This window comes from Phaethon aethereus, assembly GCF_964289735.1.
Source record: "Phaethon aethereus genome assembly, chromosome: 12".
Taxonomy (NCBI): domain Eukaryota; kingdom Metazoa; phylum Chordata; class Aves; order Phaethontiformes; family Phaethontidae; genus Phaethon; species Phaethon aethereus.
In genome coordinates, this window is record NC_138588.1 from 14,390,939 (window position 1) to 14,417,368 (window position 26,430).

The 26,430-nt window shown below is 36.3% G+C and overlaps 1 protein-coding gene across 1 annotated transcript in view; it reads right to left on the bottom strand.

Annotated features, from left to right (window-relative positions):
- Nucleotides 1–26,430, bottom strand: part of WDR72 (WD repeat domain 72) — a gene marked incomplete at both ends in the record, with an annotated part of 113,392 nt that overhangs the window by 67,071 nt on the left and 19,891 nt on the right. The window contains one exon of the mRNA XM_082005251.1: nucleotides 10,082–10,287. Coding sequence (XP_081861377.1) covers nucleotides 10,082–10,287 — 206 coding nt within the window. The remainder of the gene's footprint in view (nucleotides 1–10,081; nucleotides 10,288–26,430) is intronic.

A 26,430-nucleotide genomic window follows, 5' to 3' on the forward strand; every position in this document is an offset into this window, starting at 1 on the left:
TTATACAGGCTTAACTAGATTTAGGGTTGAAAATTTCTTAAATTGGATAAAACCACAGGATACTTTTTTAAGCCTGGCTTAGTTTTCAAAAGAATAGAACCCCAAGTGGTAAAATTCTAATCTGCATCTTTCTGCAGGTTGTCATGGATATTTATAGGAATACTGCCCCAAAACATTTTTTTAGTCCTTCATTCTAACATTATCCCAACTCAATCAACAATTCAAAATAGTCTTACTAACAATGAACCCACCGTCATTTGCAAATACACAGCTGTCTTATTTTCTTGCTCAGCTGAAAGGATTAACAATCCAGGATATGTCCAAAGCTGCATTTAGTTAAAAATACTTTCAAACAGCAGGTATATATTTGAAATAGCTTTTAAACATACATCATCTCTGCATATGGAGAAAGGATGCAAATTATCAGCTATACTTTCATCTCTATGTAAAGACCATATTCACATTCTAATCCAATATAGCTCCTATCAGCAATCCATACATGTAGGCAGAGTTAGACATGGCAGTGTACTTCCTGTAGCTTCAAATTTAAGGAGCATGTAAACAGTTTCTGTCACTAGAAGTATACACAGCCTCCCAAAGTGGTCAGAGAGATCAGGTCTGCTCTCTCCAAAGCAATGCTGGCCTTATGCATTGGGTGAGGATGATACAGAGTACAGGTGCTACTATACCAAGGTCACTCATAGTCCTTAACTCCAGATACTTCACTTAATCATAGGACAGCGGATCCTCTTGAGGGGGGCATTCAGAACTTTTTCTTTTCTTATTCATTTACCCTTTTTAAACCTCAGTACTCACATATAAAGAACTAAGTGTAAAATGCCTAGAGTCAATAGTGGTGCCCCAGTTTGCTGTCACATGCAATCTATGCTTGACCTGAGGCTTCATCATTTGGACAATGCAGTCCCAAACAAAGGTGTCAAATCATGATGAATTTTCCAATATGAACTAGTTTAAAGAAAGTGCTTTGAACTTGCCTTACATCACTTTTATTATTCATTACAACAGCTCTCGTCATATTACTGAAGATGCCCAGATCCTCCTAAGAATCCATCTCCCACACAGAAATGGCTACAATAATTTTTGAGCTTATATCACCAATGTTTGTATATCAATTTAACTGCAACATAAGCAGAGTCACCCTCTTGCCTTCCAACACTATAATCTCCCCCTGCTCCCCCCTCCCCCCCGCTTTTTTTTTTTTTAATCCCACTGGACAACGCCACTATCTTTGCAGCACTTTGAACAGTAATTGTGGCATTACTCCTGATGAGTCTGTGGCAGAATGTAAGTAATTAAGCCAAGGAGTCTTCCAGCTCAAGCTGTGTGATGAATAGACTAAGCAACTGGATAAAGCTCCCTTTTTATCATGTATGGAAGCCCACTGTCAGGCAGATTGTTGGCCAGATGGATCTACTGGGCACAACAAATTTTTAATTGTTCAGGCAGAATTACTTACATATCTGTTGCTCAATCTAGAGACCTGGTATGAAAATTAAATGTTTCTCATATTTTGTTTTCATGTCCACACTGTCCGTCTGTCTCCATTACAAACACTGAACTTAAATTTTTCATTGTATTTAATGCAAATGTACATATAAAAGTGATCCTGGAGACAAATCATACCATGGTATCAAAGAATAACTGGTAACTAAAGCTAATATACAGAATATTCTTCACATGAGATTTTAACAGCAGGAAACAAGTCTACATTTTATTTTTCAGGAAAATATTTGAAGAAATATATAATATATAGGCAACATTATACAGACAACTTTTCCTTTGCTCTGAAATTCATATCGTTACTTGTGTGGGCACACTATCAGAAAGGCAATTCTAAACACAATACTTTTGATAAAGTCTCTTCTAACATTTTTATTATAGAAAGAATATAAAGATGAACTGGACAGTCACTCATCTCAAAATGAGATCTGTTTTTGACATAGACCATTTCTGCACCATGAAAAGTTTAGATGGAAGAGAAGGATAAGGTGTTTTTCAATTAAATCTCATTAAATATATACTCAATATTCAAATATTCTGTTTATATCTTAATATATTAACTTCTCTTGAATGTAGAAGTAAATTTCCTAATGATATCTTTAGAAATATATAGGGCTCAGAGATGGGTGGTAAGCAAAATATTTTCAGCCTTACTCAGCACTTAAGAAGAAAAGCCATAAAATGGAACATCTTCCATGTTTCCTAGATCAACTGGACAAAAAAATGCCACGGCGATACACAAAACACAGACTACTGACTCATGGATCTAGAATTATTATACTGAACAATTTGCTGGATGAACGAACATCCAAATATCTGTGAGAATAATGCTGAACACAGAGATACTGCCAACATGACCTTAGAAGGAGGGTAAAAGCATGAGAATATTGCTTTGTCCTAAGAAGGATTGATGTATATAAAAAATTAAGTTACCAACCCATGGCTGGCTGCTGACTCCAACTGAAATAACGTATTTGTCCTGGGCTGCTCTGATAGTGCATTTCCCATATGGGATTATAAGAGTTCTACCCATAAAATTTGTCTACATAAAGAGTACTAGATCAAATCCTTATCAAGTGACTTTCTACTAAAGAGAAAAAACAAAAATCATAGGATTAACTTCTTAAATACTAAAATCCCGTCTATCCCAGAAAATGCCATTCTTGAAAACTCAGGAATAGGCAAGCTGGACTTTTTTCATATCCTGTATCATTCCGGGATGTATCAGGACAGCAGCTAAGTCTCTGTACCCATAGATTTCATACTGTTCTTTCCTTGAGAGCTGTTCAATCTTACTGAAGGCAGAAGAACTTAATCGGCTTCCAAGAGGACAATATTTACAAACAAACATTCCCAGACATATCTGGTTGGCTGATTCATCTTTCCCTTGCATACAGCAAGAACCAAATCTGACCACCAGAAAAAATTAAGGTTTGAGTATTAATATGTAGAAAAACATGTCAAGATAAGGGAAGTGTAACCGCTGCTGTTGCTTTGTTTGTTTTAAATTGAACCACAGTTTAGCTTAGTATTTTATTTCTGCTATTTAACTGAGACAAGAGATTCAGTTAGTTATCAGAAGGAAGCTAGCAATTACCAAATCTTTCTCTGCAAAAAAGACTTGCTGTTGCAAGTCCTAGTTCTATAATTGCATTTGTGCCAATGTATTTCCGAAAAAGTCACTGTTCTTTGTTTTGAATAGGTGTGTGAGGCAGAAAACTAGGAAAGTCTCATAGATCTGAATTCCTGTTGATAATTTTCTTCACTCAAGTAATACTAATTAATCCATAAGAGGACAAGAACTTAATGTTTAGAATAGAAAAGATCATTATCACAAGTGAAAAGATTCCACTATCCTGCTGTCATGAATGGTGAAGAATTCTCAAGAACATCACCGGACAACATGAAAATATAAAAGTAATGACAAAGATGATGTATTTATTTTAGAATTATTAGAATTAGGTAGAGCACTTACAAGGAAAATCAATTCTACTGATTTACAAAAGAAATGGCATCTTAGGGACTAGAAAGTAGTAAAGGTAAAATTTAAGATAAGAAAATCGAAACTGTATATGACTCCACACCCAGAACTAAAAATTGTAAATGGAGAATGAGATATCATGAACCGCACAGAAGCGCTATGTTTCTATCCATAGAGATATGTCCCTAAAAAACAAAATACAAACTTTGCTACAGTTTCCAAGGAACAGAGAAGGGAATTCCAGCACAACAGTTGAGGTATGGGAGAAGACAAAGAAGAGGAAGACAGCAACAGCTAAGTTAACTTCAGTAATGAAATACTTCACAAGGGCTATTGACATTGACCTTAGAATTATTTCTAGTAGGACACTGCAGCACCTTCTTTAGCACAGAGTCCAATCAGTTGTCTAGGCAGGGAAGACAAAAATCTTAAGTCAATCACCTTCAGTATAATAATAAAGAACTTTGTAGAAATATATAGAAAGAATGTCTAAAGCACTGAAATAGTTAAGACTTATACTCAGATTTCTGTCAGCCTGTGTAACTATCCACAGCTGTAAGAGTAAAGTGTGCTACAATATCACCATGGCAGCCTTGTGCTTTCATTTTGCTTTGAGGTAATCAATGGAGAAAACACTGAAATCAACAGATTCTTGATTTGGTGGACCAATTCAGAAAACTGCAGTAACTTTCAGCAAAGCTGACACGTGGTCCAAGCTATCAGTATCTCTCAGGAAGATGATGCCTTTTAACTGGTACCAATTTAATAACTCTAAAGTTATTACTTCACTGGTAACATTGTTGCTACCTTGGTCCCTTGATAAAATACTTAATTGTGAAATTTCACCGGAAATGCAATACGGAAATACTTTGCATCCGAGTTACAGTAAATATGTATATATATTATATGTGTGTATACACACACATATTATACTCACCCCCTTTCCTTTCTTCTCTCATTTTCCTATTACACTTAATTAATATTCTACTAAATATAGCCTCTGAGTACCAGTCCCAGTACAAAAATAGAAATACACTGGCAGCAACAACATAAAGGTTACCAACTTTAAGGGAAAATGTTCCACTACTTTCTGTTCCGCTCTGTTCTTAATAAACCACTTCATACAAATGATCAAGATCTGTAATTCCTCATAATAATACTCTGACTACCAGAAAAGGAAAGAACTAAAAGGAATTCATGTCAAACATACCATTGTCTATGGTACCACTCCTGATTTTGTATTTCATAAGTATTATTTTATATCTGTGCTTGTAACTTATTTCCATTTTTCTATCAATTTTTCCATCAGTGAGTTTTAACTAGTAGTGATTTTCCAGGGTTCAAGTAACATTTTTATTTTTAAATTGCATCCTTTACTATACCTAAAACAAATAACTGCTATTGTTCTACAGTCTTCATTTGTCTTTTACTTATTTTGTGCAGCAACAGCATAAAGTAGATATTTCTTTCATTATTTATAATTTCTCTACATTCTTGTTTCTTGTTTTGAGCAACTATAAAAATATACACTTTGGCTTTCCTACTAAGAAAATACCTCTTTTTCAGAAGCATCCTGCCTTTGCATATTTTGTTTAGAGCAGAATATGTATGCTACTGCATAAATGAATAGTAAATTCTTCAGAACAACTAATACTAGGTATGTAAATGCATTTTTAACATTTTAGATGGACAAGTGTTATAGTAACTGGTACTTAACCGCTCTGGTCGTAATTATTTCTAGTAACTGCATAAATCAAAATGAGCTTTTACAGATCTTGAGTAAACCCTTATTTAGATATTTTGACTCTACTTTCTACACCATGCATTAATGCTCAAAGAACAGTACTTTAAGAAATTGTTGTGTGAATATATCAAGCAATATATATATACACACCTAACTTTCCTTTAAAAGTTTGTATGTAAATAAACACATTTTTCCCTCTCAGCTTTGTCCTGTTTTTCTTATCGACACAGTAAAAATTTCCCTTTTCTGGTCTAGCTCTTCAGTATTATAATTCAGCAGTCCAAGGTTCAGCAATTATCGCACAAATTTTAGAAGCTGCTCTTCCCCCAACATTTTTACCCAGAAGCTCTAATTACGTTACTGAAATCACTAGAAGTATCAATGCATGATAACACAGATTTATATTCAAATTATTTCAACTGGAAAGCCAGGAAACTGTCTAACATGAAAGGCTTCTGGAACATCAGGAAAACAATTCCCAGACATATCCAGCTTTTTATACGCATCACTGAAATTTTCATATGATGCACTGATTTTTTTTTTTTATAAAACAGCTTTTCACACAGCTTCAATTTTCAAAAATAACTATGACTTAAAGCTATAATGAGAGCTAGCTCCATATAAACACCATGAGCCCACAATCTAGTGTGTACTCTATTGTATTTAAGACCAGTGATTCAATACCTATTGCTACTGGCCAGGTATCATAGCAACCTTGTGTCACTGAATACTGCTGGAAAACTGTTCAGCACCAGCAAGACTATGCTTCAGGAAAATCTACAATGGCACCTCAGATTGTCAACATCTGTGGAGGGTGTTACAGGGAGAACAACAAAGAAATCTGATTTTAAAAAACTCTATACTTAGAAAATTGACAGGAATACTACAGTAGCACTACAAAAAGGAAAAAGATACAGAGAGGAAGGAAAGACCATTTTTTGTCATTAGTTACATAACTTATGCACCCACATCCTAATACCCATCCATATAAGATAGAATGGAAATAATGCTTGATTACCACGTTGTTTACGCATATCCACAAAGTACCATCTTTTTCTTTTTTTTTCCAAACACAAGCATCATCACCAACATTAATCTGAAAATAAAACAGACCTACTTTAAAAATAATATTTAAACTCCCAGAAATGAACTCCAGATAGTCTTGTATAAATCTGAAAAAAACCCCACCAAAAAACAGGTTACTGTGAACAAGAACCCAATATTGATTTTTCTGCGGTGCAGTAAAGCATCTCCATTCTATTTGGCTGCTGTCAAAGCCACTCTTTAACAGCTGGAGTCAAATTGCACTATTTACAGCAAGAGCCCTTGTCAAGTGGACCATAAGTATTCTAACAATACACTATTCAAATGGCACTTTGCCACACAAATTGCTGACTTGATGAATACCCTATGTCAATGACTAAGGCCAATATAAAAGTTTCATTTTTATGAGAGGTTTTACATTCAAATATTAAGTAAAGCTTTCTTGAAGAACTATTAAGCTATATATTTTGGGTCTTTTGACAATGAAAATAATTAAAATCTGTTTAAATATATCAAGGGGATTTGACAACATTAATATGGATCTTGTGTTAACTGCATTTGTCACACTCATCTGTTATTGGTACTCCCACTGGCACGTGCAGCACAATAAAAGAATTAAAATGGTCAAAACACCATGAAATCAAAGCATTCTGCTTTTGTAGCTGTGATTTACATGGTGACAAATGTTTGGAAAAAAAAGCCTTTGAATCTGGACTGCTATGTGAGGATTTTTTTCTTCTTTCTTCTTAGGATGGAGTAAAGAGAGACCATTACTTTGTGAACGTTACTTTGTCTTAAATATAATATTAATGATAAAACAATGTAATAATAAATATTAAGAAAAAACGCTGAATCTTACGTGCGATCTTCATGTGGATCATCTTGTTGTACCAAGTAAGGATCACTCACACGTGTAATACCAACAGGACACAATAGCTACCCCTCATTTTTTCTGTTACATAAACCCTCTGAAATGGAATTCTTAAAAAAGAGGCTAAAAAAGACCTAAAAGAGGTCAATAATACTTGACCGCTTTGTGGGTTTTTGTTTGTTTTTTTTTAATGGAAATGTTATTAACAATTCAGTGTGTTGTTAAATTTCTAATAGACAATTATCCAAAGAAGCAAATTGATAATGAAATACTCATTGTATACAGGCATAGTAAAACCTTTTGATAATCTGAAAGTTTCATGAAAGTGTCAGCTGTGTGTACATTATACACTTATTAATATGGTATGAAATGTTGAACTCTCTCACATCCACAGAACTCTCACTAATTTCATGGGATCTGGATTTCAGGAGACTATTCCAAGATAATAAAATACAATGACCCAAGGGTCAATACAGCACTTTTTGAAAAAACTAAAAAATGTTTCCTGCATAAGAACTAAGAAAAACAACAGACGTCATAACAAGCCTTCATTTCAGCAATAATAAAACAGCGTTAAAAAAAGCTATAGAGCTCCACGCTCCTTTTGTGTAGCCCACATCTGGCTTCTGGAATAGCATAAATGGGGCCTCCATTGTTATATTCTTCCCAGGTTCAGCTATACCCCATACATTTAGCCTCCAGCATCTCCCAAACAAATCTATGGAACCTGCTTTAATAGGGATGGAGGTGGGGAGCAGCACTGGATGTTATGGATGACAGATTTTTGATGAATGAGAAGTGGTTTCCCAGGTATAGCACTTCATTTGTTAGGAAATTAGACTAAAATAACATGAATATAGTGACAAAAAGGTGAAATTTTTATTAAAAAAGATACTTGGACAGTCATGGAAGTCTAAGAGACATCAATAATATTCTCTCAACAGAAAGTTTTAATTGGGACAAGATAATTAATGAACAATGTTTAAATAAGAAAATGGAATATTTTATTAAGAAATCAGAGCAGCTGAGATGTGTATCTAATCAAGAAGAGTGCTATAGATTATTATTACAATTCTACTGCTGCCTATTGTGATATTACTTCCAATTTAAGATCATGATAATGCCGAAAGTGTGTTAAACTCCACACTAAAATTTACTAAGAACTATTTTCCCATATTCCATGAACAGTATATTTTCTTTCCAGCCACTTGGTTAAACCCATGCGATTTTAAACTTAGTAGGTATGACCAAAATTACACTCCAAATACAACTACTATAACTTTTTCTGCTGTTCCTCTTTAAAAAGGCAAGAAGAAACTATTCCTTTTAATAAACTAACAGTAAGATCAGATTCTGTGTCAATGGCCAACTAGCGTACCATCTGCCCCACAACATGCTCGGCAGGATTACACTCTAATAAAGACTTTTCAGAAAATAGGATCAAAAAGAACTTTAGAAATCAGACTAAGGTTAGTAAAAGGTCAAAGATAAATATTAAGAGTTAAACAACAATCAATATAAACTTAGAGTTATATGTAAATCTGTAGGTACAGAAAAGAAAATTCAAGAATAAGGACTTGGATTAAGCTGTACTTGATCAGACAGAATTTTGGAATATCCAGTATTTCAATTCAGTTACTGTAATTACTAAAACCAGAAGAAGGCCAGAGACCATTCTGAAGGCTCTTTCCACATATGAGTTGAGGGAAAGCATTCTTCATCTTCCTTATCTACTTGTAGTAAGGTATTTTTTATCTACATTCAGGGTTGAAGAATAGCAGACATGACTTCCCCTGTTTATTGCAGAGAATGGAATTCCCCAAATCCATTAATTAAAAAGTGGTAAACATGAACAAATATTGAAGCCTTATTCTTAAGACACACTCATATCAAGAGCTCAGTGAATATATTCACTCCTGATGCACAAACAAGGTTTTCAGAAAAATGTGTGTACCATTATCTTCCAACCTAAGTAAGGTAATACCTACCTCATTGAATTTGAGATTGTATTGAATTTGAGGCAGTTTGAACAATTGGTGTTACATTTAACAAATACCTAGAAATAACTGATAAAAATATAGATAAATCTAGACCACAAGCAAATAGAATGACTGTTGCATTTTCAACATCACTTCTCATTATATAGCGTCTCTATACTCATTTTCTCACCCTTAAGAAGAGCACGTTACCATTAGTTTCAGTACAGTTTTTCCTTCTATTATTCTTTCAAAACAAAAAGAAAGAGCACATCTTTTCCATCAGCCACAATTATTTGGTTTAACAACTTCCGTAAAAAATTGTTTGATAAAGCTAAGTACAGCGCCTGGACAAATCTCTCCTGAAGGTCATCATACCTATTTCCAGACCAGTATCTCACAAGAAACATTGCCATCCTCTTTTTAACCACTAATATAAATGTAAGGCACTTGCACTTTGTTCTGTGACGATATTAACAGAAAACAAGCACCCAGTAAAAACTAGCATCGAATGACAATGGTAATGTGCAGTTTCTCAGAAAAGCAACAATGGAAAGGCCAGTAGCATTGGACCATGATGTGCTTTTTCTCAAGACATATACATCTGAACTAGTGGGTTCAATTGTTCTGAGGGTAATTCTAATAGGTGCAGTCAAAAGACAGTAGCATAAAGAAATAGGGTCAAAATATGGGTGCTGTCCCTGAGAAAATCCTTCTGAAATTATCTGTTAGTGATCTTGCATAAGGCAATCCTACTATCTTCCCCACTTTTTCTATGAAATGGTGTTGAAGGCATAAAAAGTAAGGGAGTTGGAACAAGGATTTGAACTTAAAACCAAGCATCCACACCACTTATACAGGGCTACACATCAATGAAGGTGAAAGTGTATGAAGAATTTGCATCACAACTCATCCTTGAGAAACGCTCTACTCTTCATTCTTACCTTATCTGAAGATTTTTCTGTGTGAATAAGATTGTAAGCAACCATGCCATGCTTATAAGAACTATAAGGTTTGTATCCAGCATTTTTATTTCTTTTTGACTCTTGAGATACAGGAAGTAGAGCATCTGCCACTAAGCATTCTGAATCTTCAATGGAAGTAAGAATTGCTTTTGCTGTTTCACCTGTTTCATGTCTTTCCAGTGTGCCTAGAGAAACACAACAGAAGCTGTAATTTTTTCAAGGAACCGCACTATTTCCAATTTCAGCGTATCATAACATTAACATAGTACCTTTCACATGAGCAGACAAATCACGAAACATTTACAGATGAGCCAACTAATTCCTCATTTTCTGGACCTTAAAAAATGCAATTTTACATAAGGGTCTATTCTACAGCATTGCTATGTTTAAAAACAACAAAAAACCACACAACTTAATTTCTAAAGAAATCACTGCAGCAAATACCTTAGATTCAGACCGCAAGAGACTTAACATAATTTGTATGAGTGAAGTCAGAGTTAGTTTTCAAAAGGCGCAAAGGGAATTCAGAAGACTACTACTTGCCCTAACTCTTTTCAGAAGTGTAATTTGTTTTCTTCTCACAAAGTGCTCACAGAGCAGCTATATCATTAATAGTGTTAACAATAACACATTTATGTAATACTTTAGTGCTGTCCTCTAGTGTTCTAGATCACAAATAGCAAGGGAAAGCTCAAATTTTTCCTTCTATTCCTAAAAACCATCTTTACCTCTGATGCTTTTTGAACAGCTGAATATACTACATCTAGCTTAGTAGTCAGGAATATTAATATAATGTTTCAGGGACTGTTTCATCACTTGTGTGGCTCTAGGCCATCTGATTCCTTTAACTGTTATACCCAGTTATATTATTTTAGTAATAATTTTATTTAGTAATAGTTTTAGTAACAGTACTTAATTTATAACTAACATTTAGACTAGATATTAAGAAAAATTTCTTTACTGAGTGGTCAAACATGGGAATAGGCTGCCCAGGGAGGTGGTGGAGTCACCATCGCTGGAAGTGTTCAAAAAACCACATAGACGTGGCACTTCAGGACATGGTTTAGCGGGCATGTTGGTGTTGGGTTGATGGTTGGACTTGATGATCTTAAATGTCTTTTCCAACCTTAATGATTCTGTGATTAAATGTATCTGAACTGAGCTTACATTTATTTTAAATAAGCTCATATATATTACACTTTTCCTATAGGAATTAAACTCATAAGAAATTGCTGAAATGGCATGTTTCCTACAAATTTCAGAGATACAAGACACATGAAGGATATTAAAAGTATTAAATATCTGCTATAACATGAAATTTTTTTCCCTTAAGTTTGAATTCTTTGTAGCCTCAAGTTAATACAACATGAATTTTTCCCTTTCACTGCTACCAGAAAAATTGTGTAACATTGAAGTTCTATCAGTAACACCTGCTAAAAATATTGGACTGGGACTGAGGGATCTCATACGATAAGTGTTTGTGAGTGTATGTGTGTACAAAATACCTTTCTCTGAAATTATTTCTCTGAAACTCATCCACTTCTCCTCACTGTAGTACCACCTCTTACTTATACTTGAATTTGGAGCAGAAGAAAGTAATGCAACAGATACTTTGCCCCCAAAATCAACTGAATACCATAGATTACTATAATACCACACTGAAAAAACAAGGATCAGCCCCAGTTGTTTTTACTATACCATTTTCTTCATCCCTCCCCAGGATGTGCAGCCAGTGTCAGGGATCATTATAGAACTGAATATTTACTGGAGGGAAAGCAAGTTGCCCAAAGACCTTTACAGTTGGACTATCTACAACCATTTCAAAACAATACTGGCTACAAAGCTCCCAACATTGCAAAATTTCAGTATTTCAGGAACACAAAAACTGTATTAATAGAGGCCTACAAGGAAGGTTTATACAATTCATACCAGGTGTGAGCAAATGCACATTCTTAAAAGTACTGTAGTGCTTGCAAAGTTAACGAATTCGCAAACACAGTCATTCATCTAATATTATTTCGGCCTCTTCAAATATGCAACGTAGTCTTTCAAGCTATAAGCATGTCCTACTTCCCCACGTAACTCCCTGAATCACTTAGAGCAAAAGATGAACAAAAGTCACTAAGGAAGTAGTTGTTCTCCCTTGTTAAGTGTGAAGGACTAAGCTCTCTCTACCACCTTCTGCAGCACTACATTTGTATGTATACACACAAACATAAATATCCATCCTCATTTTCTGTACCACTTCAGTAGTGAACTGCACAGACAAGAGTACTCAAGTGCTTCAGAAGGGCTATTATAATATCCCTGTGAAATTACTGGGTATCACGTTATTTTTATGGACAAGGAACTAAGGCAGGGATTACAAGAAATTTTTAATAAATCCAAGAATTTTGGGGGCATGGTATTAAATTTCAAAGACCCGATTATACAGACTCTTTAGTATGAGACAGAACTTCAAAAATTCATAGCAGGTTTTGTTTACTCCAGATGCATCTATGAGTGCCTCACCACCAGTCATCCCTCAGAGCCAAACTATTCTGTAGAATAATCTTGTGGATATATAATAGAATGCACTCATTTAATTAAGGCTATCATAATACAATGGCAAAAGAGAATAAAACCATGTTTTCAACAAAAATCAGCAGTTCACCTTTGAAAACCATGGCCTGAAGGGAATAAACAGGCCTTCTTAATGTCCATGAATGCAAATTGCTATTTTACGTATTTTACACACACATCTTATTTTCAACTGCTGACAGATTTGCTTCTACATATTATAGACTCATGGATGCAAACTGAGTAACAACCGAACAGGTTGTCAGGTTACTGAACACTTCTGCTACATACCAAACTCTTTTCTAAGTGTCAAGATCATGCTATAGCAAGTATACCATTTTGGATGCATAGCTTGGAGAAGAGAAAATTTACTACTTGTCTACCAAAAAAAGTCCCTTCTGTGTTCATATTAGACAAGAGATCGGATTCTGCCTCTCACACAAAGGAGTTAGTCTTTTTTTTTTTTTAAAGCATGTTTTATAGATGGGAACATTGAATAGAAAAAACCATGCCTGCTTGCATATACTTTTTAATCAAGGATCTCTGTATGCATGTGTATACATGAGTACAGATTTGTGCGTACATCTGGAGCTGCAATGAAAGGGCACAAAGCACATTGGAAAACAAGTGTAATGGAAGGGAGTGGGTGGTAATGAAAGGTGGCAGAGACAAAATATTAAGAGAGAGATCTGTATTCTGCGATTCCTCAATACATCTTTAAGAGAAACAAATGAGGGTGGGGGCAAAACACACCACACAGGACAGATGGAAAAACATGTATATGTGACAAAGACATTCTGACCACTGCAAACAGTCAAACAATACTGGGTGAGGGTGGTTATTTCTAATAACTGTTTCTGGAACAATATGATGTCTCTGATTTTAAAGGAAAATAAAGAGTAAAAGACGACACAGTCTGTACATAGGAGAACAAGAAACAGGACAGAAATAAAGACAATTCTCAAACCTTAACTATTTTAACCACAAATAAGCTCAAAACTGGGGAGCATAAAATAACAATGGAATGGAAGGGAAAAGACAGAGTTTTCTACATAGCAGCAATACCACTGCTATGACCTCCTACTATACATACAAAATACAGGAAAAGCAAGTCTTTATCTCTCTAAAGCTGTGACCATGGCAACCAAGTCTCAGGAACAGACAAGAGTGGAGTACTCTCCTGGGCAGCTTTGGGCCACTAGAGGTGACTGGCTAGAGACTGTTATGACATCTTACTCTTCTTCTGGACCAAGTACTACAAATTGTGTCTCTTGCTGTTAGTACTGTCCACATAGTTCTCTGGGTTCTGCTCTTACTGAACAATGCATTTTTACTTGGGAGGTCACACATATTATCCTGCCTCAAGATGAGGTATTTGCATCACATGACTTGTCATATCATCAGGCTCCATTGCTTTATGTTTGTTGTCACAGCTAAAGTACTTAAAATCCTCAATATTGCAGTGCTTCTGTGACCTAGTAGCTCAGCTGAATCTTAGAGCATCACAGTCATCTGCTAATGAAAAATAGTTTCAGAATTGCTTTTGTTTAAAAAGAGCACGTAGTCAAGAACAAAATCCTTTTCTTTACTAGTAGCCAAAAAAACCCCTCACCTTTCAGAACAAGTATCATCTGTAGTATTAGCCATTTTATTTTCTGTCAAGGTCTTCCTTTCCATAAATACCTATTTCATGTGAAAAGCAACCCCCACCCATTTTCTTCTATGCTGGTGGAGTCAGGCAAACAGAAATTTTATGTTCCTTACTAAAGGATGCTTGAATTTTACAAGCCTACCATCCTGTTCCAAGACACTGGTCAAGCACTTGGCTTGCAACATTTCTCCTAAGTGCTAGTGCTACCACTCTGGTATCAAATGGCCCAAAAGAAGATGGAAGAAACGCTGCATTAAGTAAGCACATATATTTCCAAGCAATATCAAGACAAAAGTAAATGCAATCTCACAAATAGAATTGGGATAGACCAAACAAAACCCAGCCTATTAAAATCTAATAATCCTTGAAAGGATATTTTACATATAGGAATAGATTAACAATGGACATGCCCTGTGACTATAGCACTGTATACAAAAGCATATAGAGTGTCTTGGCAGACACTCCATAATTATTTTTGCATTTGGGAGATTTCTGTCATGTAGTCCAACTGCTGTACATTGCTGATGTTCTTCAGAATAGCATTAGCAAACTATTGTCAGAATATCCTTCAGCTAATGAACACAATGAAGAACAAGACAAAGAAAACTACTGGAATGTCATATATAATGCAGGTTTACATATGTAGGTAAAGAGAGCAGTTCTCCAATGCAGCCAGTCCTCATCTCAGGATTTCTGCTGCAGGCACAACACCCCGAAAGAAGGAACATAAAAATTCCTATTCTCTCCCTGACTTTACCTAAACAGCAAAGGACAATAATCCCGTAACAGGAATTGTTGAGATACAGTAAACGTGCTGAAGCGGGCTGAACAGAAGAAGTGGCCAGCTCTGAACTCAGAAGCAGTTTCTGTCTATTTCTTTATTACCATCTGAAACATGGGATGAGGATGAGAGTACACTCCATAATGTCTGGAATGAAAACCTTCCCCGATATGAACTCTTCTGACCTGAGGTTTACATGTATAAAATATGTCATAAAAAAGGCAAAACATTAATTAAGTTTTAACTTGACAAATTAAAACAACCATCAAAGACTAAACTTTCACCAAACATATATATTCCTGCTTATGGCTTATTTTGAATCATTCACATTTTCAAAATATGCTAACCAATGTTTCCTCATCCTTTACATCTTTTAGAAGGGGATATAAGTGACAGCAGAAGTTGTGCAGAGAAACTACAGTAAAATGGCAACCTTCCATCTTATTGCATGCTAATGTTTGTGTCATATATATTACCTTTAACACACCTTGAATTTCTTCAGAGCTGCTTTCTTAGAGAAAGCTTGTCTAAACCAGAAAGTGTTTAATTTTTTAATTGCATTAAGTGTTGCATTTAGTTACCTTAATTGTATTAAGTTTAGTTGCATTAAGTGTTAATTGTGTAATGTTACAGTACTCTTGGCCCAAGAAACTTATCTGGTCTCAGTTCAATAGTGCACAGCTGGGTTAACTCACTCCCCACAGGTGCTCCCTTCCTCTAAGGATGCCTCTTAAGCATGAAGGTGGAGGAGGGAGAGAAATCAAGAAGATCAACCCACATGGTGTCTGCCCTGACTATTAATGTTGAAGGTCAGACCACGACCTAAGAACAGAAGAACTAAATCACTAGAGCCTTTTTCCAAATATGAAAAGCTCCCTTCAGGGGCGATACAAGCCTTTCACAGTCTTCAGTTAACTGCTCCTAGTAATGCAACAGGATACTTAATATTTGAACCATAGTTTTGTGAGAGCTATTCTTTATAGATTCACTAGGTATGATAAAATTAGGTGCAATATAACTGTTTGAGAGATCACTGTTAGGAACATCAAATGAGACCTATTTGTCCTAATATCAGAAAGAGTATGCACCAAAGTGTTTTTTGTATAACCTAGCAGACTTTAGAGCCCATATTCTGGGTACATTCACAGATGTAACTGACTTAAGATAAATCTGTTATTCAAACAAATTGCTTACCAATATTTTATTGTATAATCCTAAAATGAAGGAAAGCAAAGATATTGTGTGGGTATGAATTGAGTAGGTGTAGATTTTGTGAGCGTATGCAAGACTGACGGAACTTTCTTCTAAATCACAGGGTTAGACTTAAACGAGAAATTTTACTCAAATTTCAGTGTCTTGGAAAAAACATAGAAATTAATGAAGCAATTTGTCATATACCATCTCTTCCTGAAAAACTTGCACCCCTCAAAAGCCTTCTAACCCTTGAATGCTTTTGTTCACACAAGTTATAACAATTGTATCAGAAGTTTAATTTTACTATCCAAATGTCTAATGAGTTCACTAAAACTCCTCAAGAGGTATTTCTATCAAGTAACACTCACCACAGTTTGACCATTTGGCACTTTTAAAGATTTATGGTTTAACGTCAGTTAAAGATGAAGTTCACTGCCTTCCTCACATGAACTGCAAAGAGATCGACTTGGTGCCCCTTCCTTTACAAAACCATTTCACAGTTACTGCATCTTACTCCTGCAAATATATAAATGACTTTGATTTCTGACCAGGGGCATAGGACCCTACAGGCAAACTTCGTTATCCAGGAGAAAATTAATGAACAAACAGACTTCATAGAAACTTGATATCAAGAGGCTTTTTTGCTCCTAAGCATGGAAAAAATACCTATGTAGTGTGCTTCCCACAAGACTTACAGTATGTAGTTACTAAGGTCTCTGAGTTTTGCATCAACCCAGATCTTTAGGCTATGCAGAGCTGGGGGTGGGGGTGGGCAGGGAAGGTAGTGACCGCTATGATTTTGGCCCTAGCTACACCACGGCCTCCAGCATATCAAATGCAACCACGGGATTTATCAGCTAGGCCACACTGTCCCATTCAAATCTAATTCAGACCAATGACCTGAAGAGAGAGACAGAAAGATGGAGAGCCAAGAGGAGGGAAAGAGAAAATGAAAAAAGGTATCAAAAGAGGTTGTAAAGCACTAAATTTTTCAAGGACAAAAGGGTCACAGGAGTGTAATTATTGTGGCTTCTACAATTGCCTAGGCATAAATGTATAGTTAAGACAGTCTAAAGTCTTATGATACAGTTCTAAGAGTTTCATTGAAACTGTACAACTTACTTCCTCACAGCCACCTGATGAAACCTAGACCTTAGTTCTCTAAACAGTTAAATCACCGATTTCTTTTGAAATGAGAAAAGCTGTCAGACATACTAAATGAGGGTCTACTAAAGAACAAACCCTCACACATTCTGCAATTCATGTGATACTTGCAGAGTTTACCAGAGGTTTAGAAGACTTACTGTTGGCATGAATTATAAAAATATCGGAGCATATGTAAGTACATACAAATTATCTTTAAACAGCATTTGAAAATGTTCCAGCATGTTTGACTATCAATATGATCAAAGGTTTGATCTATAACACCACTACGTGCAGAGTAATTTCGTTTTCTCCACAGCTAGGATGTTTCTGAAATAGAAGAGGTTTTATGTAACAGTTTAAATTATTCAATGTGGCACTAAAATAGCAAGAAATATTTTCAGAGTATTTCCGAACTCTGTCTATTTTTATAAAGATGTTTTTTGTGATAGAAGTGAACATACACATGGACTTGACTAATGTTAGACATGGCACATTTTATAGAAGCTGCCAATCTCATTAAAAGCCTGTTTCAATTTACTGATACCTGTGTAGTTTTAAATGCTTGACCTAAAGTTTTCTATGCTTGATAGCTACCTTAATGTGCTGGTATTTTTTTTTTTCTAGCAAAAGTGTTTCAAACCATTTATCATTCATGTTAGAGTCATGAAACACGTGCGTGTTTCACAAAATCTTCATGCCTTAAATTATGGACTCAAAGCTGAACATTAGACTTCTGTGAAATACACCATCAGTGCTGTTGCCTTGTTGCCACCACAAGGACAATTTTAATTAAAGCACCATTACCTTTTCTGTCTGCTCAAGCAAGAGAGGTCTATGCAGAATCCATCCCACATGATGACAGATATAGTCTCAATCTTATTACAGTGAATGGAAGTGATAGTCTTCCACTTACCTCTACTAAAAAAACCCAAACCACAAGCTATACACATGTAGAAAATTATGTATAAGTATCAACATAATGTTAAATTTGCAAAGACAGGTAGTCATAGTAAAGAAAATCTCCAAACTGAGATAGCATGCACTGCTATGCAAGTTTCTGGTGCATTATATACATTAAAACATGTCTTTTAAAGTTACATAACACCTAGATTGTTCTAAGAATAATTCTATAAAAAGCACTGTCATTTTTAGGATTCCTGCTTTGCTTAGATGCAGAAGTTACAAGCCGAGACAATTTTAATGCTTCTGCACTTAACAAGAAAATGGCAAAAATATTGTTACTAAGCGCTCAGATGCTGTTTTACCATGTTGGTACACAGCAAAATACAAGAAAAAGTATTACATTTAGAAAAGGACTCAGATAGGGCACAAATAGGGAAAGCAATACACATTAAACAGTGTGGATAAAACAAAATATCATATAGATATTTATTTAGTAATGATCCTCAAGAGTTACATGAAAAAAATAAATGCATAATTGCACAAGATAGATTTGTGCAATTAGATTTGGACAAATGGTCTTAACCTTAACACCTCAGCTTTTCAATGCTTAACTTAATAAACTTCTTTTTCTTCAAACATATCTCTCTTCAGTGTAGTTACAGTTATATAACTGTACTTCAATCATCTCTATGGTTTTCTTCTTTATTTCGTCATCTATAGCAATTCAATTTTATGTACAAAACTTCAGTTATGTCCTTTATTTTTAATTAGTTTAATTGTCCCATATGTAATTAAATGGTACAGAATATTAACAAGATAAAGATCCATAAACAACTCAGAGGTGAGGACAGTCATCAAAAAAAGAAAATAAAAGTCAGATAGATACTTAACATATCAAAGTCTTATAACAACATTTATACTCAAATAATTTCTTATATTTCCCAGCGGTGCACATTTCAAGTTGGTACAGTAAAATCACCACTGCCATTAAAAGAAACACAGATTATGTACTAAATATATCACTATATCACTACTATCACCACAGCTCTTGAACAGATAGCAAGCACAATGTGGAACAAAAGTACCGAATTTGAAATTGGTATATGAATAATTTATCTAAAGTATTTTGTAAAAATATGTCAGATATTTTCAATCAGAAAAATTAATGGAGTTTATTGTTCCTGAAGGACTGGATCATCCTTCAGATCATTCAGCGCTTTTGCAAAATTAAGAAATCAGTTTGTAAGTATAAAAAAAAATTGTCCCATTGTACGTAAAATCAACATCCCCCAGACTAGGGGCTTAGAATATGACCCAAAGTTCTTTGAACTTAGGTATTAGACCTCACAAACTATTTTTAAAAAACAGCTTCTAAACAAGTACTGGAAAATTATAATGGCACTACTACAATAGCATGTGAAAGCACCCTTACAGATCCCCTGAAAAAGGGGAATGGAGGAGGTTTTCTACATTTTGGGCACATTTCCCTCATCATATGAGGTACCATTTACATTGATACTATGAATGCAGTGTATCTTTACTTGAATTCATTCTAATATAACACATTAGCAATAACAGTAGTGACAGTGTTATAGATAACAATGCTATTAGACAATCCCCAGTGTATTCAGATAAGAAGCCTGTAAAATCACTAAGCCACCACATCTTCTCAAACTGAAGTGCAGTAATGCCCCAATACAACTCATAGTTCTTTTGCCTTCATTTCTTATATACTCTCTGTTCAAATTATTTCATCTGCCATCTGAATGACTTAACTGGACACAACCTTCCAAAAATATGGTTAACTACACAAATCCAAACCATTTTTTATTGATAGTTTTGACCTTTTCTAGTAAAGATTGTAAGCATAGACTTAATTTTGACTACATAGGGGATCTGACCTCAGCAGAAACACTCGTTAGGCATATGCTTCAGGTTTTTTTTCTGTGTTGGGGCTATCACCATGCAAGGAAGTTCTCAAAATTTGCATTCCCTGGGTAAGTATGAAAAATACAATGTAGCCAGTGTAAAATTAACAGTGTGTTATTATGGTAATTGAACAAGAAGTTTTATTAAGTGATGTTACTCTATTTTTAAACTCTCACTAAGCATGTCAAAACAACAAATCAGAACAAGACTACAAGACAGAATAACAGGAAATTAGTAGATGATTCATTCTACAAGCATGATGAACTTCAAGGAATAAATTCATATTAAACTAGTACTAATTGAAAGACTAATTCTACCTCTGGTAAATGAAGATTGCTACATCTGAAGACTGCTCTTTAAAGTCTACTCATTCTCTCCTCACTCTCAATACCTATTAGATAAAAAGGTGGCCTGGTAGATGTGCTGCCATATGCTGTATACAGCAAGAAAAAGAAATACTGATCCTTTTATTACTATGCTCTATCACACCAATATTTGCCTTTTAAAAAAAAGCAAAGATGCCAACTGCTTAGGAAAATGTAAGAACAATATAGATAACAGCTAATTTCCTTATTGAAGTGGATTTCAAGTGGTGGCTACTGGAAAAAGTATTCAACACATTAATTAGAATAAAATTTGTTATTGATTTTCATATTTTTCTTCTACCACATGTAAGTTTGGAACATATCCTGTACACATGCTATGTTAATATTTCAAGTGTATTATTAGATCAATATTTATTGTCATGGAGAGATATTCCACTGTAATGGAAACTTGCCATATCCATATATTAAAATTTAGGCAAAATACATCAAACCACACAGATATGAGTTCATGCCCTCTATATTGTTTTCTATATCACTACCCACACGCACGTGCAATAACAACATTTAAACTTTGAGTAGTTTTGTTTGTTCTGTAAAACAAAGGACTAAAAGGATGACATTCAATTTGTCTTATTCTAGACCTGTAGTAGCAGCAGGCAATTAGCCTCACTCCCCCGCCACCGCCTTCTTTAGGCTCCCCTTGTAGTCAATGGCAGAGACACACATTTTTACTTATTCCTACTTCCCCCTGCTCATTACAGAAACAACGTGAACCACTAGCTCATAGGTAGAGGTATTAAGCATAGATACAAGTCTCAAGTTAGCTAAAGTAAATTCCACTTTTGCAGAGGACACCAAGTCACAGAATCACAGAATCACTAGGTTGGAAAGGACCTTCAAGATCATCAAGTCCAACCATTAATCCAGAGCCACCATGTCCCCTAAACCATGTCCCGAAGCGCCACACCCACACGTTTTTTGAACACTTCCAGAGATGGCGACTCCACCACCTCCCTGGGCAGCCTGTTCCAATGCCTGACCACTCTCTCAGTGAAGAAGTTTTTCCTAATATCCAATCCAAACCTCCCCTGGCGCAACTTGAGGCCATTTCCTCTTGTCCTATCGCTAGTTACTTGGAAGAGGAGACCGACACCCTCGTCGCCACAACCCCCTTTCAGGTAGTTGTAGAGAGCGATAAGGTCTCCCCTCAGCCTCCTCTTTCTCCAGACTAAACAACCCCAGTTCCCTCAGCCGCTCCTCATAAGACTTGTGCTCCAGACCCCTCACCAGCTTCGTTGCCCTTCTCTGGACACGCTCCAGCACCTCAGCATCCTTCTTGTCGTGAGGGGCCCAAAACTGAACACAGTATTCAAGGTGCGGCCTCACCAGTGCCGAGTACAGGGGCACAATCACTTCCCTACTCCTGCTGGCCACACTATTCCTGATACAGGCCAGGACGCTGTTGGCCTTCTTGGCCACCTGGGCACACTGTCAGCTCATGTTCAGCTGGCTGTCAACCAGCACCCCCAGGTCCCTTTCTGCCGGGCTGCTCTCCAGCCACTCCTCCCCAAGCCTGTAGCGTTGCATGGGGTTGTTGTGGCCAAAGTGCAGGACCCTGCACTTGGCCTTATTAAACCTCATACAGTTGGCCTCTGCCCATCGATCCAGCCTGTCCAGATCCCTCTGCAGAGCCCTCCTACCCTCCAGCAGATCAACACTCCCACCCAACTTGGTGTCATCTGCAAACTTACTGAGGGAGTTAGCATTTAACACATGTCAGCATAAACTATGCTGAAACACCTATTTATTTGGAATAAAGGCAGATCACTGTACACAGGCAGCTTCCCATTGACCATGTAAAGTAAGGTATCTTTAGCAATCTCATGAAGAGAGGGTACAATAAATTGTCCGTAAAGTAGTACTGGCTTAGATTTTAATCTGTGTGACAATGTTTCTCCCATGCCATAAAGCGTAAAAATCCTATTATAAAAGCCTGCTAAAAGACAACTTAAATAGTTAAAAACTTCAGAATGCTTTCTGAAAAAGTGTGTCAGCCTCTGCCATCAGAAATTGGATGATGAACTCTTATGCATAATGAAGTCCTTCATCTGCTTAAGGGGTCATCCTCTTAACTACCTGGTGGAAGGACAGTTTTGGAGCTAAATTGGTATAACTGAAAAACAGACGTAAGTACTAGATGCCCCTAAACTTTTGTAGGGTCATCTGTCAAATTCAACAGAATTATTGCTGACTCTACAACAGTGTAAATATTGAAATATTCATGGAAATTCCTTAATCCACAGCCTAAAATTACAAACAGACTGGCTGTTTTCCCAGTTATCCATTAACTCTAGTACAGTACTCTGCTCAGATTTTTTTTAAACTGCAAACAGTGATATACGAGTCTGACAAAATCAGGTCCTCCACGAACTTTCAGTTAAAGACGCAAAGTCTCAGTCATGAAGCTAACTGTATAGCTGGAAGAAAAACACTTTTTGACTACAGAAACAACAAAACTTTACCTTATGTCCATTTCTGTAATGGAATCCAAGCACAAGGATACCACTTAGACTTTAATCTATTTAACTGACTCAGGGAGCATGCTCATATGTAACTGTACAGGCAAGTGGTACTATGCATGGCTGCCTATTCATTTGCCAAGAGATGAAAATCGTAATGAAAGGCCACTGTATTTCTGCAAAGGTTTTTCTGTAATGCTGTACGCATCTTTCACATACATGTGAGCAACGCTTTGTCTGCCTGAGTGGCGCTGAAGTATCTACATAGCTCTTGATCTAGGTTAGGCCAATTTCAAGGATCAATGCCATGACCTGTCACATTCTCCTGCAATACCGATACAATTCACATTAAACCAACTACAGTATATCCTAGTAGGCTTGCCCATGTATTCACCCTAGAGAGCATCTTTTAGTTACCAATGCATAACAGAATGAAAAAAAGAAATTGTTAATTGCTAACAAGGCAGATAACTGCATCTCTTCTTGTGCTCCAGCTACTCCTTGAGAGGTAGTGATTGTAGCTCTCCTTCTTGCTTGATACTACTAACAGAAGAAACAGAAACAGCAATTAAAAAACCCACACTTTTAACCATCAGGACCCTTTCTGAATATGTAATATACATGAGCAGTGTGATCAATTTTACTTCCTCTTTTGTTTTGAAATAAGCATTTTTATGCTAAAGAAGAGACAGTTAAAAGTATACTATTTTTGTCTCTATGGTACCATTACAATCCTATGATATTAAATCTCACTGATTTACAAAGAATTCTCTATACTTTAGTGTGAAGTTATCTAGCTGTAATAAATAAAGTCGCATCCTGTCTCCAGACGCCCTACTTCTTTGGGCTGCCTTGGGCATTCGTATGGTGATAGAAACTATCAGTTCTTAGCTCAAGATGCAGCAATTTGCATTTTGGCTCGACAGCTCTATAGAATTAATGAGTCAAAGTCATTTTCCATGTTGTTAAGCACACACAGCAGCAGCACTGAATTAACTCCACAATATTTACTGTCCAGGAATCTAGGAAAGAAATGATTACTTGATTGGTTTGTTTGTTTTTAACTAAGGAAGAACCTCATTGCACCACACTGTGTGGATAAAAGTATCCCCACTGTCAGGAGTTAATTCAAAAGCATATACTGCTTAAGTACCATTTAAGCCTGCAAGATACCTTTCTGAGCAGTGCAGAGCTGGCCTTCTGTACCACCACACACGAAACTGCCTTTTCTCAAGTGTTTCTTTCCATGTCTTTCCTCTGCTGAGGGCTCCAGAGCTGGATGCAGTGGTCCCGGTGGGGTCTCACCAGAGCAGAGTAGAAGGGCAGAATCACCTCACTTGACCTGCTGGCCATGCTTTTTTTGACGCAGCCCAGGATACAGTTGGCCTTCTAGGCTGCGAGTGCACATTACTGGCTCATGCCCAGCTTTTCATCCACCAGTAACCCCAAGTCCTTCTTGGGAGGGCTGCTCTCCATCCCTTCATCCCCCAGCCTCTACTGATACCAGCGGTTGCCCCGACCCAGGTGCAGGACTCTGCACTTGGCCTTGTTCTACCTCATGAGGTTCACATGGGCCCATTCCTTGAGCTTGTCCAGGTCCACCTGGATAGACATCCAACCCTCAGGCATGACAACCACAGCACTCAGCTTGGTGTTGTCTGCAAACTTGCTGAGGGTGCACTCAATCCCACTGTGTATGTCATTGATGAAGATATTTAACAGTACTAGTCCCAGCACAGGCCCCCGAGGCACACTGCTCATCAACAATCTACATGTGGACATTGAGCCTTTGACCACTACCCTCTGGATGTGACCATCCAACCCTTTCCTCATCCACTGAGCAGTCCATCCATCAAATCCATCTCTCTCCAATTTAGAGAGAAGGACATTGCGAGGGACCATGTCAAAGGCCTTACAGAAGTCCAGACAGACAACATCCATAGCTCAACTAGATGACTCTACTATGCTAATAGTAGAAATGCTAATAAACATATAATGACATATAACGACCTTCAAGGATGTGTCACACATTGATATGTACTTAGGAAACAGCCTACCTACAGTTAAATGTTTTTGAGAGATGTCCTTTTCAGATGTGAAATAAAAGAAAACATTCTATATCAAGATTTCCCCCACCTAAATTTCTCAACTGTTTTCAACATTAGTTTTAAGAGCAACAAAGATGTAGATAGAACAGCTAGAGACTGCTAGCATCTTGACAAAATTCTCCATAAAAACATGTGTCTTTATTAATGATTGCTGAACATTTAGATGCCTGCTCTAGTTTCTCTTAGTTACCACAGGGATTGACTACACTCTTTCCATTCTACCTTTAATAGTCTAACCACCAGTAAAGGTGACTTTCTGGCAATTGTTACAAGACAAGCAGTCAGGCAACGAGAAGAATCAAATTAACTTCTCATTTTGCTGTTTTATTTACTTTATGCTAAAGTATGGGGCAGATATAGCTTACAGCTTTTACTGTTAACAGAAATACTATTTGCATAGACAAAGCGCATGCTGCCATCACAGGGGGGAAATAACCATGAGATCTAGTAATACATTTAGCAACAGAAAAGAACACATTGGAGAGGAAACATTCTTCCTTTTACAGGAAGGAGAAAAGAGGAGAGGGATGTAACAATTTGCAATATTGCAGATGTGCTGACAGCGACTAGTAAAATGAAGGTATTAGAAGAACGACAAGACAGCAAGAAGGATCCCAAGACAGTACTGTTCCACAAACCTTCCAGAAAGAGGACTGAGCAAAAGGGTAGAACCCATGCCCCGTCTTGACTGGAGAAAACACACTGAAAACTGTAATATCATGTATCTACATAAATAGCGGAACACAGTTAAGAAGAGTCTTAGATATCTACGAGAAAATAGAATTTAAAGTTAAGCAGGAAACAACAAATAAAAGCAGGATAACAAGTTTAGACTCCGAGTTAGGGCACTCTAGTATTTACTTTTGAAAATTTGACCTTATAGTTTTTCCTACCAGCGCAAATAAAGCTAAAATTTTAAGCAAAACCATCATATAGTCACTCAGCAACATGACAAAGAAAAGTAAGTACAACACTATATACAATCTAACAGTCCCTTAAGACCACACCTTCCCTTTTTAGTTTTTATTGGTGTTTTTGAACAAAAATATTTTAAAGAATTTTTAAATCTCAAAATACAAGGCAAAAATATGAGAACTTCATGAGAACTTCATGTTTTTGAATAGCTGTAGAAAAATACCAGCATAAAACTGACTATAGTTCAGTTCTAGAATTCAAAATTAAATTGAACTATAGTTATGTTCTAAGCCTTTT